Genomic DNA, 13,180 nt, shown 5'->3' with positions numbered 1-13,180 from the left:
ATGTTTTGGGCTCTGTTGCATATTTCTGTTGTTTAGAGAAACCAATGAGGCTTTATTGATCAGACTGTCCCTGGCTGTTTTAACCCTTATATGCAGTGCATTAACAATGCTTTCAGTTGATATTCAGTCAACGATGATGTTACTTTGTGCCATTTGCGTTGAATGCCATCAGTCTGTCAGAACAAATCTGTAAATTCAGTTCAAGTGTCTTTACCCCAGAAATATGATTACCCACAGCAGTGTACTCGGTCACATTGATGGGTGGAAGCTCTTAGCTCAACAACTACAAAAAAAAAAAAAAAGGAGTAAAAAAAACTTAAAACGCCTGGTTGACTTAAAGCCTTTTCATTTCATTTCAAGTCAGTTGTTTTCAGGGGAGACTGGCAGGCCTTTGGCTCCAAATTCACCTTTACCATTACCAGAGGAGACATCCATAACATCAAAGAAACGATGATGATGCAATATATTGACATTTCAATATTTTCACACTTGGAGTAATGAAAGAGGGAGATACCTATTGGACGTAAAGTAAAACAAAATAAACGATGATGATGGAGAGATAAAAAAAACGATGCTTTTTTTCATCTGATTTACTGAGATATATGCCACTTATTAAGGACAAGGGAAAAACATGAATACATGTGGACAACAGACCTGGGTCAAGCAGTTCCTTTATATTGTGTCCTTTTCTACTAAAGCTACTAAAATTCTAACAAGACCGAGTGCGTCTAAGCAGCACTGAACAAACATCAAATGCTCTTCAGGGTCTTCATCAAAACTGCCATTTAACTAATAGAGCAAGATCAAATGGGCCCAAGTCTGTGGAATTATGATAAGCATGTATGTTGTTGAGAACTATTAGGCAGGCTTTTAGAAAATTCATGCAAACATTTGGACAGAATAAATAATAAAATAAGCATCTTGGGTGAATCCACAGACCCAGACCCTGTGACAGGGGACATGGAGTCTGCCATGGCCATAGAACTCAACCCATGGGTGGAGTACGAGTTCCGGGTGGTGGCCACCAATGCCATTGGAACTGGAGACCCCAGTGCACCCTCCAGAGTTGTCCGCACAAAAGAAGCAGGTACCAGTCATGACACAATCAAAAAAGAGAACTACCAACATACCAACCTGATTTACTGTATACACAGACAATGATTTTTATTCATATTCATATATTTCTTGTTGATGATGATGCTGATGATGATGATAATGATGGTTATTGTTGTTGCTGTTATTATTCTTATTCTTATTACAATTACTACTACTAGTAGTTATGGTTTTGGTTTGAATAAGTTATTGTTATGACATATGACTGATCCAGAACACTATGCTGAGAGTATATTCAGGTCATGGTAAAGCCAAGGACAGAGCAAAAAACACAGGGGAAAAGCCGTTCCCAAGAGCGTTTGGCTCAGTGAACCAGCTATCTGTTAAGCATTAGACAGTGTTAGCGCCCAACACTCAGATGTCTTTCATCAGCAGCATTTCCAGTGAGTATGGACATGTCTCGACATTTTCACAACAGCACCTCCACCACTTAAAGCTCCTATATATAAACCTGCTGATTTAATTGGAGAGGAAGTGTCAAGTAAGCCACTTACATGAATTTCAGGAGGTTTTCGCTGTAGCAGCCTGGCTATTGCACCCTGCAGGCAGACCCACCATCATGTTATCTATTTATGGAAAGAATTTTAAAAAAAGAAAGAAAGAAAGAAAGAAAAAAAATCCTCTAATGTTTCCTTTGTGTGGATTAGACTTCATACAGGGGGCTTCTCCTCTCTGTGATAACACAGCGACACAAAGTCTATTTGCATCAGAAATGTCATCAGTGTACTTATCAGAGTTACTTATCAGAGAGTTTTTTGGAAAAGTTTTGTTTTCTTTGGGGTGTTGTGTTTGATTTGAAACAAAACATTTGTCACCAGCCTTTTTTGATAGCTTAATCTAGTTTTCAGAGTAGTGGATTTCAGTTATAGGGTGTGTGCTTTCGGCTGTCAGAATTTATTAAAAGTGACGACTGACAATGAATTAATTATTAGCGGATGTACACAGATTATCATCCAAACTACAGAGAACTAATGACTCCCTGAGTGTACCAAGCGCATAATGGCAGGAAGCACTGTAAATTAGAGGGAACTTAAAGTAAACACAGCCATGAACCCTGTGAGTTTTCTCGTAGTTCCACTCTATATAAATGATTGACTCATATCTTCCATGTTATGGCTCTGCGGATACATGTCAGTGCATCTTATTTACCTTTCACACAGTAATAACCCTCTCCCAATTATGCATAATACCAGCCACACGAGTTTTTACATTTACACAGATGAGATGCACAGTATTTTTGCTTTGCTAAAACTGCATATTTTATGGACAATTAAGAGGCGTTCACACGCCTTTTATGGAGGCAGTTCAAAGCAAAGCCATTTCTGTAGTGTTAGTCCTACATTAGCAGTGTTTTATCAGTTAGTCCTGGGACAGCAGGAATGGATAAAATAGCACCCTGCTATCTCTGCTTGCAGTTCCATCTGTGCCTCCAGCCAATGTGAGAGGAGGAAATGGACGCAGACACGAACTGGTCATATCATGGGAGGTAAGTCTGCTGTCAGTGATTGCCATGGGCTCCCCGCAGAGAGATGTGCTATACTAATGAACATGGCAGAAAAAGGGCCTGTTTCTGCTGTCCAAATGGATTTTCAGAACTAATTGACTTTTTTGGGGGGCTTTAATGGTAGGCAGACATAATTACCGTTGCAGCGTCGTGTTGAATGACAGCTTCAGTCAGATTTCAGTGAAAAAGCCCCCCTGCTACCAATGAAGTGCTTTGTTCCAAAACAGGATTTTAGCATCCTGGGTTTCTTTTATTTTTTAGGATTATGTTGTATGCAGTCCACACACACAGAAAACAGGCTTCATAAACACAGAAAAGACATCTATTTGCTAAATTATTAGTGCTAATCACAAGGTTAGCATACGTCCAGGTAACTGTGTGCAGGTGATGTCATGCTAGCATCTCTCAATCAGCCACTCTGATCATTCAAATGTCACCTTTTCATTAATAAAATAATCTTCCACTTTTATGAGGGACTGCTGGTTTACTGGCACTGATACGACAAGACCTCAGTTCTACAGTAATAACTCTTCATGTTTATGAAAGCTTACATAGAAATGCATGGTATTCCTGTGGTGTTGGGCTCACACAATATCTCCAAACTGAAGTTGCCAGTATTCTTTATCAAAGATGTGTTCATCATGTGACTTTTGTGGAGATGTAGCTTTATTTTTAGTCATCTTGGCATCTTGATGTGGAGTTTGGATTGCATTGAAGCTGCTGCGTTGTCTAATATATTTGAAAACACATTCACATCTTTCACACAAGAGACATGTAAATGATGAGAATATACTGTCTTCAAACAGTCTTTCTCATAATGCCATACATATCTCTCTGCCTCTTTGTTACATCATCCTACCAAAAAACAACAACAGCAACAATAAAAAAAATACTCGACACAAAAGCCTAATTAATTTCCTGCAACATTAAAAAGATATTAGCATGGAATGTTTGTTAGTGAAAAGCTCACCTTTGGCATTGTGGGTACGACTCAGTGAAATGATAAAACAGTGAAGGCCAGGGGACCTGAAATGCAGCGCTGTGAAGGTACGATTAACCGTGGCGCGAGAAACAGATGTGGGATGTAATGGTTATTCTCCTAGATATTAAACCCAGAGGCCCAACTGTCAGTAGCCAAATAACCTTCATGGCATGAAGAGAATGGCGTGATGCAGTATTAGGAGAGATATAAAGCTCGGTCCAGATTGGTTGGAATATTTTTTTATTTCTCTTTTTCTTTTTTTTTTTCTTTACCCCTTTGTGTGTTTATAACCCCCTGGGAAACTCATCACAGTAACTACAGAATAATCATAAGTTTATTCCCAATATCTGCAGTGACAGTTCAATTACAAACAGCCGTTACACTGGGTCAGCTTGTTCAACAAGTACTGATGCACGCAGAAGAGTTCATTAAATATTGCCTAGGCCAAGCTGCAATGTGTAGCTTTGACAGGGAATATGGAAATGCCACCCCGGAAGATCTCTGCTGTGCATCAAAAAATTCTTTTCGCTGGCTGGATTTTTTTTTTTTTTTTTCTTTTTTAAGACTGTGTCTTAAATTGCAAAAAATAGCAGTCATAAAATATGAAGATATTTAAACTCACTTTTGTGTTCTTAGGGACTGAATTTTGGATGCTTCTTTATGGAGGTCCTGTTTAAAAGTCCAAAATGCTCGCTCAAAATCTGAGACACTTGAGCCATGGCCGGCAGCCAAGTTTTGATGGACAGATGCACTAAAATCAACGGTCAAATTCTTCCGAACGCAGTGAAAGGATGAAGTCGGGTCCTGAGCCAGAAAATCAGTTTACCTTACAGAGACTCAGGAGGAATATTTTGCTACACTTACTTTGACAGGTCATATTCATTACTCTCCTAACCTCAGGAGACTATCTATCTATCTATCTATCTATCTATCTATCTATCTATCTATCTATCTATCTATCTATCGTTCTGTCTCCCTGTCCAGTAGCACATGTGCTCAGCGTGGCTCTAGGCTCTGAAGAGATTTCCCCAAGGCCTGATCTGAGCCAAGCTTATTCTCCCATTTCCTCAGTTAACTCAGTCAATGGAAAAATGGCATTTGGAGCGGTGGCCTGTAGAATGATAACAAGTCAGTCATCAATAAATCGCTCGGCCTGGCTGATTACTTGGAACTGAGGTGACAATGTTCACATGCTTGACTTGGATGACGTGGCTCCTCTTTTTCCTCAGATTTCTATTTACGTCCACTCATTTTTAGCTCTGCCCTATTTATTGCCGTTCCAGCTAAATGCTTTTTGGGGCAGATGAATCAGTGCAGTCGTCTCTGATCAATGGAGATGATTATTGAAGGAGACGGCAAAAAAGAAAAGTGAGGCACTTTGGCAGGCAGGGTGTGCGAGCAAACGGACAGACGGGCTCGCTGCCTCTCCAATCATCTGAGAGTGTTTTTTTCGGAGACTGGGCGGCTGTGGAGGGCTCCTGCTTATTAAGTAGGATGAATGACTAAACAGCCCGTGCAGACTCATTCGGCCATCTCATTAGTGTCTGCTGAGGGAGATAGAAAGAGAGAGCGGGAGGCTGTTTTAGCACCAAGAGCGATGTAGTTGACCATTGGAAGATGCTCTCATTTCTTCTTAATCTCTCTCTCTCTCTCTCATACCACTATCTGACTGACTGTGGCAGACTCCATTCGCACTGTGTGGCCTCATTCTTACTCTCTCTCTCTCTGTCTCTCTCTCTCTCTCTCTCTCTCTCTCTCTCTCTCTCTCTCTCCCTCACTCTCTCTCCCTCTCAATCTCTCCCTCTCTTTCTCCGCACCTCATAATCCTTTCAATTCGTGTATTCCACTATATTTTACAGCATGACTGATTCCACCATGCTGTTCCTAAACACCGCTCAATTGGCGACCGCACAGAGAAAAAACCCAGCCAACACCAATAATGTCAGCTTGATGGAAGCTAATTTATTTTCAAGGAACACTGGCATAACTTAATTAGACAGTCATGGCAATCATTCGTCGCCTCGCTATGAGGAAACATCAGCATTCCCTCTCCCATAATTCCCTTAGAGAGGTTGTTAATGCGCCCAGCTTCCTTAGGGGCAAAAGAGTTTTTTGAAGCCTGTACAAATCACTCAAATTTCAGCGTGACGGACAGTTATGCTGCCTTAAAGAGGAGGAGAGTACAGGTGTTTGTCATTTATTAAATTTGCCCGTGATGTAATTCCAACAGCTCACATTTTAATTAAATTTCAATCTCCCTTAATAAATTGTATTTGGTGCTATTAAATGCATAGCAGGTGTTGGAGATGACTTCCAGTAATATCAGTTTAAGCACACGCACACATATGAAAGTAGAATCCAAGTCCAATCCTTAGAGACCTAAATGTGCAAACCATATATGGTTTTACAGTAGTTCTGAGTCAAGATGTGCGACCAGATGCTAAACTGTCATGTTAGTGACACCTTTCAACTTCCAGAATGCTCTGCTATTCCGGAAGGACTAACAGCAGGTTCTTTTCATCAAAGGCTCTAGAACAGGCAGTCAGTCAGTTCTACTCAAGCCTTCAGCCATTCACACACATCCATTGGCTCCTTGTCCGGTGTATTCTCAGTTAGTCGGTTTTTAAGCATGTTAACTGCCCTTTCTGAAAAACATTCATCAAAGACATGTCATTCTAGCATATACTACAGCCAAGTCAATTATAAAGCATGAGAATGCGTAACAAGGCACCTGAGTTTCAGTCCTTTGACTTGTTGTATATATAATGTGCTTACCCCATGAGTTTTTTCAACAAACAATGTTTAGGTTAGTCCTTATTTAGACTTCCATTTATGTTGAGTTATCACACAGTGAGCTGATGTGTTTGGGCTTGTCATCAAAGAGCGTGACATTAACAAGTGCTTTATTTCCTAACAAGCCAAAATCTCAAGGATTCTTTGGGGAATTTCTGACATTTTGCTGTAAGTCAATGCTATTTAATGTGTTCTTTCTCTCTACAGCTTTGACGAAGGATGTCATTTAGTTAGAAAAACATGGAAATTCTTCAGTATGTGCATGGGGCTTCTTGACACTGATTTTTGCTATAAATTGTTCATTTAAAACAAAATGGTTTTTGAGTCTATGCCAAGGCCTACTCAGTCCTCCAAACCATTACATCAGCATAGGTTTAGGAAATGCTTTTTATCCAAAAGCTCTGCTCTACACATATGATCAACTCTCAGCAGGAATAAGTATCAGCATGGGCCTAATTAAGGCAGGCATTAAACCTGTGTGAACACAACTGCTTTCAACGCACTGTCCACAGCTCATTCAGCTTGAGCTTTCCCTTTCTATTCTCAATCACCTTTCGGATGTTTCAGATGTTTTCTCCCTAGAATATGCTTCAAAATAAGTGAAATGGGTAAATATTAAGATAATGTATTCCACACCGTGGAATCCGTCCTTCAAGATGAGTTTGTGAATTTAATTTGTTAGCTCACCTGCTACAGGAGATTTGCTTGTAATTGATTTTTTTTTTATTTTCTTTTTTAATCCAAGAGCCCTCCAGTACAGTTTCTAGGAAACCAAGAAAATACATATGGAATTTCATGGACAAGACACAGCATTTCACAGTACATTGGCCTGGAAGGTTTCAGCTGGACATGACCTTGTGCCTTGAACCAGCCAGACTAAAAGTTGCATTGAAAATTCACAGGCTGTTGTGCTTTAGCCAAACGATCCAGATGAGCCACAGCTTCCACCTAGACTTTGTCATATTTGTTACATGTTTATTCAAGTTTATAACAACCTGAGAAGACCAGTGATCGTTTGTGCAATTTTTCAATTTTTATATCACAGGCAGAGGAATGTTCATTTAGTCTCCGCTAATCCTGACCATTAACAATAACCTTCCAAAATGAAAGATCAAGCCTTTTATTCTTCACGTTGCACCAGCATGGATACGTCTCCGTTACTAACCAGGTTCTCTGTGTTTTTAGCCAGTCTCTGAGGAGTTTCAGAACGGTGAAGGATTTGGCTACATCGTTGCTTTTCGGGCAAACGGGACACGAGGCTGGAAAGAAAAAATGGTGACGTCGGCTGACTCCACAACCTACAAATACAGGGATGAGACGTTTCCTCCCCTCACGCCGTTCGAAGTGAAGGTCGGAGTCTACAACAACAAGGGAGACGGCCCCTTCAGTAAAGAGGTCACGGTCTTCTCTGCAGAGGGAGGTATGCCTCAACATAAACCCTTCACTGCATTCTCCTAACGTTTCAATGTGGCCTGGGCCATTCTTGCTCTGTCTCTGTTTCACACGCAGCCCTCATGAGCACCAGTTGCTACCACAGATCCCATAAAGGTTTTGTGTAGCTTCAGCACTTTTCCCTGTAATAGCATGCCTGTTTGAAAATAAGTGTGATCTTTTAGCTTAATTCCTATATAGCATATGTTAGAATCATCAAAAGTAACACTTTCTGGAGATGTTTTTTTTTCAGTGTGTCTATAACGGGTTGTGTTGGAGAGCACAACTGTCGTAGTTCATATTTTAAGCAATTTCAAGCCTTTTTACTGTCAGCAGTAAACTATCATTTCACAGTAAGTGTGTTTGTGACAATGTTCTAGTAATGTGCAAAGGGGCCTGTTCATTTTTGTTCTGACAGAGATGAAGATAAGAAAGGAGTGGAGTCTTTGCTCACAGTATGAGGGCTTACCCTGACTAAGTCAAAGTCATTGGACAGAAAATCCCTGTATTTTTGTCACTTGTTTTACTTTCCTGACTGCTTCCTTCTCACAGCAAGAATGTGACGTCATTGGAATGTCTGCAAGCGTAGTCTCACAATTTATACTTCAGTTTATGAATCTTCACTGAATCTATTAACGCATGCTAGATGTGGATAGATTAGAAGTTTTATACACATCAAGTCTCTACTTCTCTCTTTCCACCTCTCTCTCTGTCTCTCTCTCTCTTCCTCCACTTCTCTCTTTTCACCTCTCTTTCTGTCTCTCTCTCTCTCTCTTCCTCCACTTCTCTCTTTTTGTCTTTACCCCTCTCTCTCTCTTTCTCTCTGAATTAATTATGCATTTGTTTTGTTTTGCAGAAAGCACAAAACTGTCGTTTTTGTTACAGATCTGACGTGGTTTTGTGTAGTATTGTAGAATGTGTTATCTCTCTGTGGGGGGTCTACAGTTTGTTCTGTTTTTTTGTTTTTTTGTTTTTTTTTCCCTTGCAGAGCCACGGGAAGCCCCAACTGAAGTACAAGCATCTGCTGTGTCTTCTTCAGAGATCAGAGTTGCATGGAAACCACCTAACCCTGGCCCAGGACGACCATGGGGATATGAGGTTAGAATGTGTGTTTTGGGGCGTGTGTGTGTGTGTGTGTGTGTGTGTGTGTGTGTGTGTGTGTTTCCCCATACCCACATGTGATTTTGTGTATGTATATGTTAGTGTGTGTGTATGTGTGTGTGTGTGTGTGTGTGTGTGTGTGTGTGTGTGTGTGCATGCAGAGATTGCATTCATGTATGCACGTGTTACTTCAATTGTGGAATATCAGTAAAAAACAAACAAAAAGAAAAATTCCTGGTTCGCATCTGTTTTTGGTAAGTTGGTCTTTTGTTCGACATGAATGGAGAAAAGATAACTCCACGCCGGAGGTCTATACAACCCCACCCTCAAGAGAAAAATTATCACATTCCCCTGCCCACAGGGACTGCAGATATTACACTATCTATGCAAAATGCCTGACAGTTATTTAAACTGAACATTCCAATATTACATCAAAGGAATACATATTTCCTCCCTCTCTATCTCCTTTCTTACACTTAGTCTTTGAGAATGAGTTTTAAAGAGACCATGAAAGACAATGATATTGTCTATGTCTGTGACAGGTGAGCTATTGGAAAGACGTGGAACAGGAGGAGTCCGGGAAGAAGAGGAGGACAAATGGGAATGAGACTACTATGCTGTTGTCTGGACTGGAGGGGAGCACAGTTTACCTGATCACAGTGAAAGGATTCAACAGCATCGGTCAGGGTCCAGCCAGCCCTGCCATGAAGGCTGCCACCAGGAAAGCCCGTGAGTTTCCAACCTGCCACGCGCTAGTCAGTCAGTCAGACCAGGCGTCAGTCACAGCATGTGTGCATCATCAGAGAGAAATATGAATTAAGTGTGTGTCACGCAGTATGTGTTTTCGTCATCAGAACGTTATGCACTTAAAACTGTAAAACTGTGTAAGCTTTCAACACAGCAGCGTGTTGTGGAGGATTTCAGTGCAAGCACTGAACCATTTTATTTCAAAATGTATTGCTGTTAGTGTGAAAGGCTCTCTCTCTCTCTCTCTCACTCACTCACTCACTCACACACACACACACACACACACACATATACACACATACACAGAAATTGTTTAGGACCACATTATTGCATCTTGTCGTTCATTTGTATTTTGGCCTCTGCTGCATGGATCTGTTGGTGAGAGAGACTGATAAGGCTTGACATATTAGCCTGACTCTGGGTCTTACCCCTCCCCTCTCTCTGTGCCTGTGCCTGTCCAGCCCCTAGTCAGCCACCGAGCAATCTGATGTGGATTCAGGAGGGGAATAATGTATCCTTAACCTGGGATCCCGTAAAGGCCATGGACAATGAGTCTGACGTCATTGGGTACAAGGTGAGCATTCTTTGCCAATAAACACTGACAAGTTGCTGTGCAAGGTCACATAGAAAGGACAATATCATCCTCTCTCTTCGTGTGTGTGTGTGTGTGTGTGTGTCCCTCGCCCTAACAATAGGTGTTACTGCATCAGGACGGACGAGGTCACAGTCAGGTGATGAGGACGCCTAACTCGTCGGCTGTGCTCACCCTGCCCGAGGGCGGGACCTACATCATCGAGGTGCGAGCAGTCAGCGAGGGCGGAGAAGGAGTGGCCAGTTCCCAAGTCAGAGTACTGACCTCTTCAGGTATTACTGCCCTGCAGTGTGCTTGGACTCTGACACTAATGGGACCAAGGTGGTTGATTATGTGTGTTGTAACAAGGTGAATAAGCGTTAATAGAACTAGAGCCTTTTAATAAATATACTGATTGACCAGGTGTGTTGATACTGTCATGAAAACAAGAGAACAATATACACTCCACGACACTACAAAACCAAGCTAAATATTATTAGTAACATTTATTCCCTCATGTCCTTGGTATGACAGGGTGCACTGATAGGTTTCCAAAAGTTTCAAAACTTTAAAATCATACTGCTTTGAAAATCACTGAAATTTTACCTCCTTATCTAATTGAGAAGATTGCGTTTTCATCTTTCATTTGATGTGTTTCCTTTTAAGGGTTCAGTGATGTTCCATAATTAATTTTTCAGTGGTTCAAAACTTGTCTTCAATTTTTACCATTTTGCCGCAAGGCCTTTCCGAGACATACGATAAGTGTGATACAGGGATATTTGAAAATTAAGCATGTGATGTCAACTAAATCTCATACTGGCCCAAGCCCTTACTGCTTAGTGCTGGACCTGGGTAGAAAGTCTCTCAGGCAGGCTTGATCTCTGCAATATCTCACTACCATTGAATTCAGAGGCAGTCAATTAAGTATCTCAAGACTATTCAAATGAATACAATTTATATTTTTTTTTCTATCCACATAAATAAGTCCAGTTAAAAAAAAAAAAAGAAACTATAAATAAAAAAAAATACCTATTGGTGACGAAATGTAAGTCAGAAAAAACGGTTACATGGTGCCTGAATGTGTAATGCTGAAGTGTTTTTGCTCAACAGATCTTTCAAAAAACAAAGCTTAAAAGTTTTTTTTCTTTCGTTTCTACTCCATGGCAGCTTGTTAACTAAGTTAGTGCAGCAGCTGCGAAGAGCAAGTTTGTGTCCTACTTTAATTCCTCTTTGATTGCTTTCTTGACTCACGCAGCTAGTTAGCTTCTTCTCCACGGCCAGATGACAAGACACATTTAAAGTTTACTATCAGTTGTGCACCAGACCTAACAAGCCATTTGGAACAAAACACAGCTGAATTCGTTTTCTCTCTTGTTTTACTTTTTTTCTTTCTTTTTTTTGTTCTGTTTCTTTCCTCCACATCTCTTCATCCCTTCACAAATTGAAAGCATCAAATAAAATTTCACACCAGAGAAGTCAAGGCAGAGTGGAGAAGCCTATAGCAAACGTGAATTGATTTTGTATCTGGTTACTCACTTAAACACAATCTTCCACAAGCATCAACAGCTCTTAAAACCACGAAAGCTTTTAGCATCATGCTTCACATGCATGCATTATTAAATACATGTAGAAGAAGCCACTATAAATGATGAATAATGTTGATAAAACTGTTACGAAAATTACTTTGGCTGGTTTGCGGCTGTGTTTGGCTGAAAGTTCCTGATTATGCTGCCGAGAGGATCAAATTTTACCCGTTAAACGCGGGACTCAGGGGGCTATGCTTTTTTTCTCGTTTTACTTTAATAAGTATGCATCAACTTCTCTCACTCTCTCTCTCTCTCTCTCTCTCTCTCTCTCTCTCTCTCTCTCTCTCTTCTTGGAGGCACAGGACCTGCAGGTTTTAGCGCCTGTCTTTGCCACATTAAACAGGTGCCAAGCACTTCTGACAGTATGGGTGTCTGCCAATAAACAACACTCACTCTTTTCACGCTCTCTCTCCCCCCCTCCCCTCTCTCTCTCTGTCTGTCTGTTCCAGGAGTCCGAGCAAAGAGTGGGCAAAGCTCAGTACACGGCCTGCCGTGGGGTACAGCGTGGACCATTCTACTCATGGCCAAACTGGTGCCTTCTGCCCCATTGTGAGGCTATAGAGCCAAATCTCCCCCCAAATGGGTGAAATGGGCTTTCCCTCCCATATACAGACTGCCTATTTTGGCCTGATCCATCCACGGGGCCTGGGGCCTGTTGAGGGGAGAATAAATCCTTTTTTTTTCCCAGACATGGACAGTCCAAAAACCAATATGCATTTCATCAATCAGTTCCTCTGAAAGAAAAAAAAAATCTTTCTTTTTTTTTTTTTCTTATTCTCTTTTTTTTATTAGGCCTATTCATTTTCCTTTCAGAATTCTGGGGGGATATCACTGTAGTATTGTGGTTTTCGTCTTACAGAGAGGAGCATTTGAATGAAACACACAACTAAACCCTAGGGGAGTGTTTTCTGTTCATTTTGTAGAGACTGCGAATCTGACATGGTCCAGAGGTGCTCTGGGTGGCCCCATGCTCTGCGGAGATCGTGAACAATTCCCGCTCCCGTCCCCGAAGCTGCTGAGCCTTTTACTCTGGGATCTGTCCACCCGGTTCCTCCCGCCCATTGTTTTCTTGCATTGGTTTACCCTTTTGGCTGCCTGAGAAGCCTCGCCGTGAAACACTCAGTAGACAGAAGTGCATTGTTTTTTATTCACACAGAGTGGATAGCAAAAGAGAGAGAGGGAAAGAGAGAGAGAGAGAGAGAGAGAGAGAGAGAGAGAGAGAGAGAGAGAGAGAGGGGAAAAGAAAACATTTTTTATAGTGCTGAAAACCTTACTATTTCTGGACTTGCTTTTTTGTACATTGTGTTACCTTTAGGGAGGAAAAAAAAAACAGCTGAAAAAAGTGGGGTGTC

General features: G+C 41.1%; 1 protein-coding gene across 1 annotated transcript in view; it reads left to right on the top strand.

Annotated features, from left to right (window-relative positions):
- The window catches only part of cntn5 (contactin 5), a 73,822-nt gene extending 61,441 nt beyond the window's left edge, over window positions 1-12,381 (top strand). Inside the window, exons 15-22 of the mRNA XM_030764617.1 lie at window positions 938-1,087; window positions 2,529-2,599; window positions 7,578-7,812; window positions 8,812-8,921; window positions 9,467-9,653; window positions 10,133-10,245; window positions 10,367-10,535; window positions 12,278-12,381. Coding sequence (XP_030620477.1) covers window positions 938-1,087; window positions 2,529-2,599; window positions 7,578-7,812; window positions 8,812-8,921; window positions 9,467-9,653; window positions 10,133-10,245; window positions 10,367-10,535; window positions 12,278-12,381 — 1,139 coding nt within the window. The remainder of the gene's footprint in view (window positions 1-937; window positions 1,088-2,528; window positions 2,600-7,577; window positions 7,813-8,811; window positions 8,922-9,466; window positions 9,654-10,132; window positions 10,246-10,366; window positions 10,536-12,277) is intronic.
- The last annotated feature ends 799 nt before the right edge of the window (window positions 12,382-13,180 follow it).

Source organism: Chanos chanos, chromosome 2, assembly GCF_902362185.1.
Source record: "Chanos chanos chromosome 2, fChaCha1.1, whole genome shotgun sequence".
NCBI classification, from domain to species: domain Eukaryota; kingdom Metazoa; phylum Chordata; class Actinopteri; order Gonorynchiformes; family Chanidae; genus Chanos; species Chanos chanos.
This window is presented reverse-complemented; position numbering and strand designations above follow the sequence as displayed.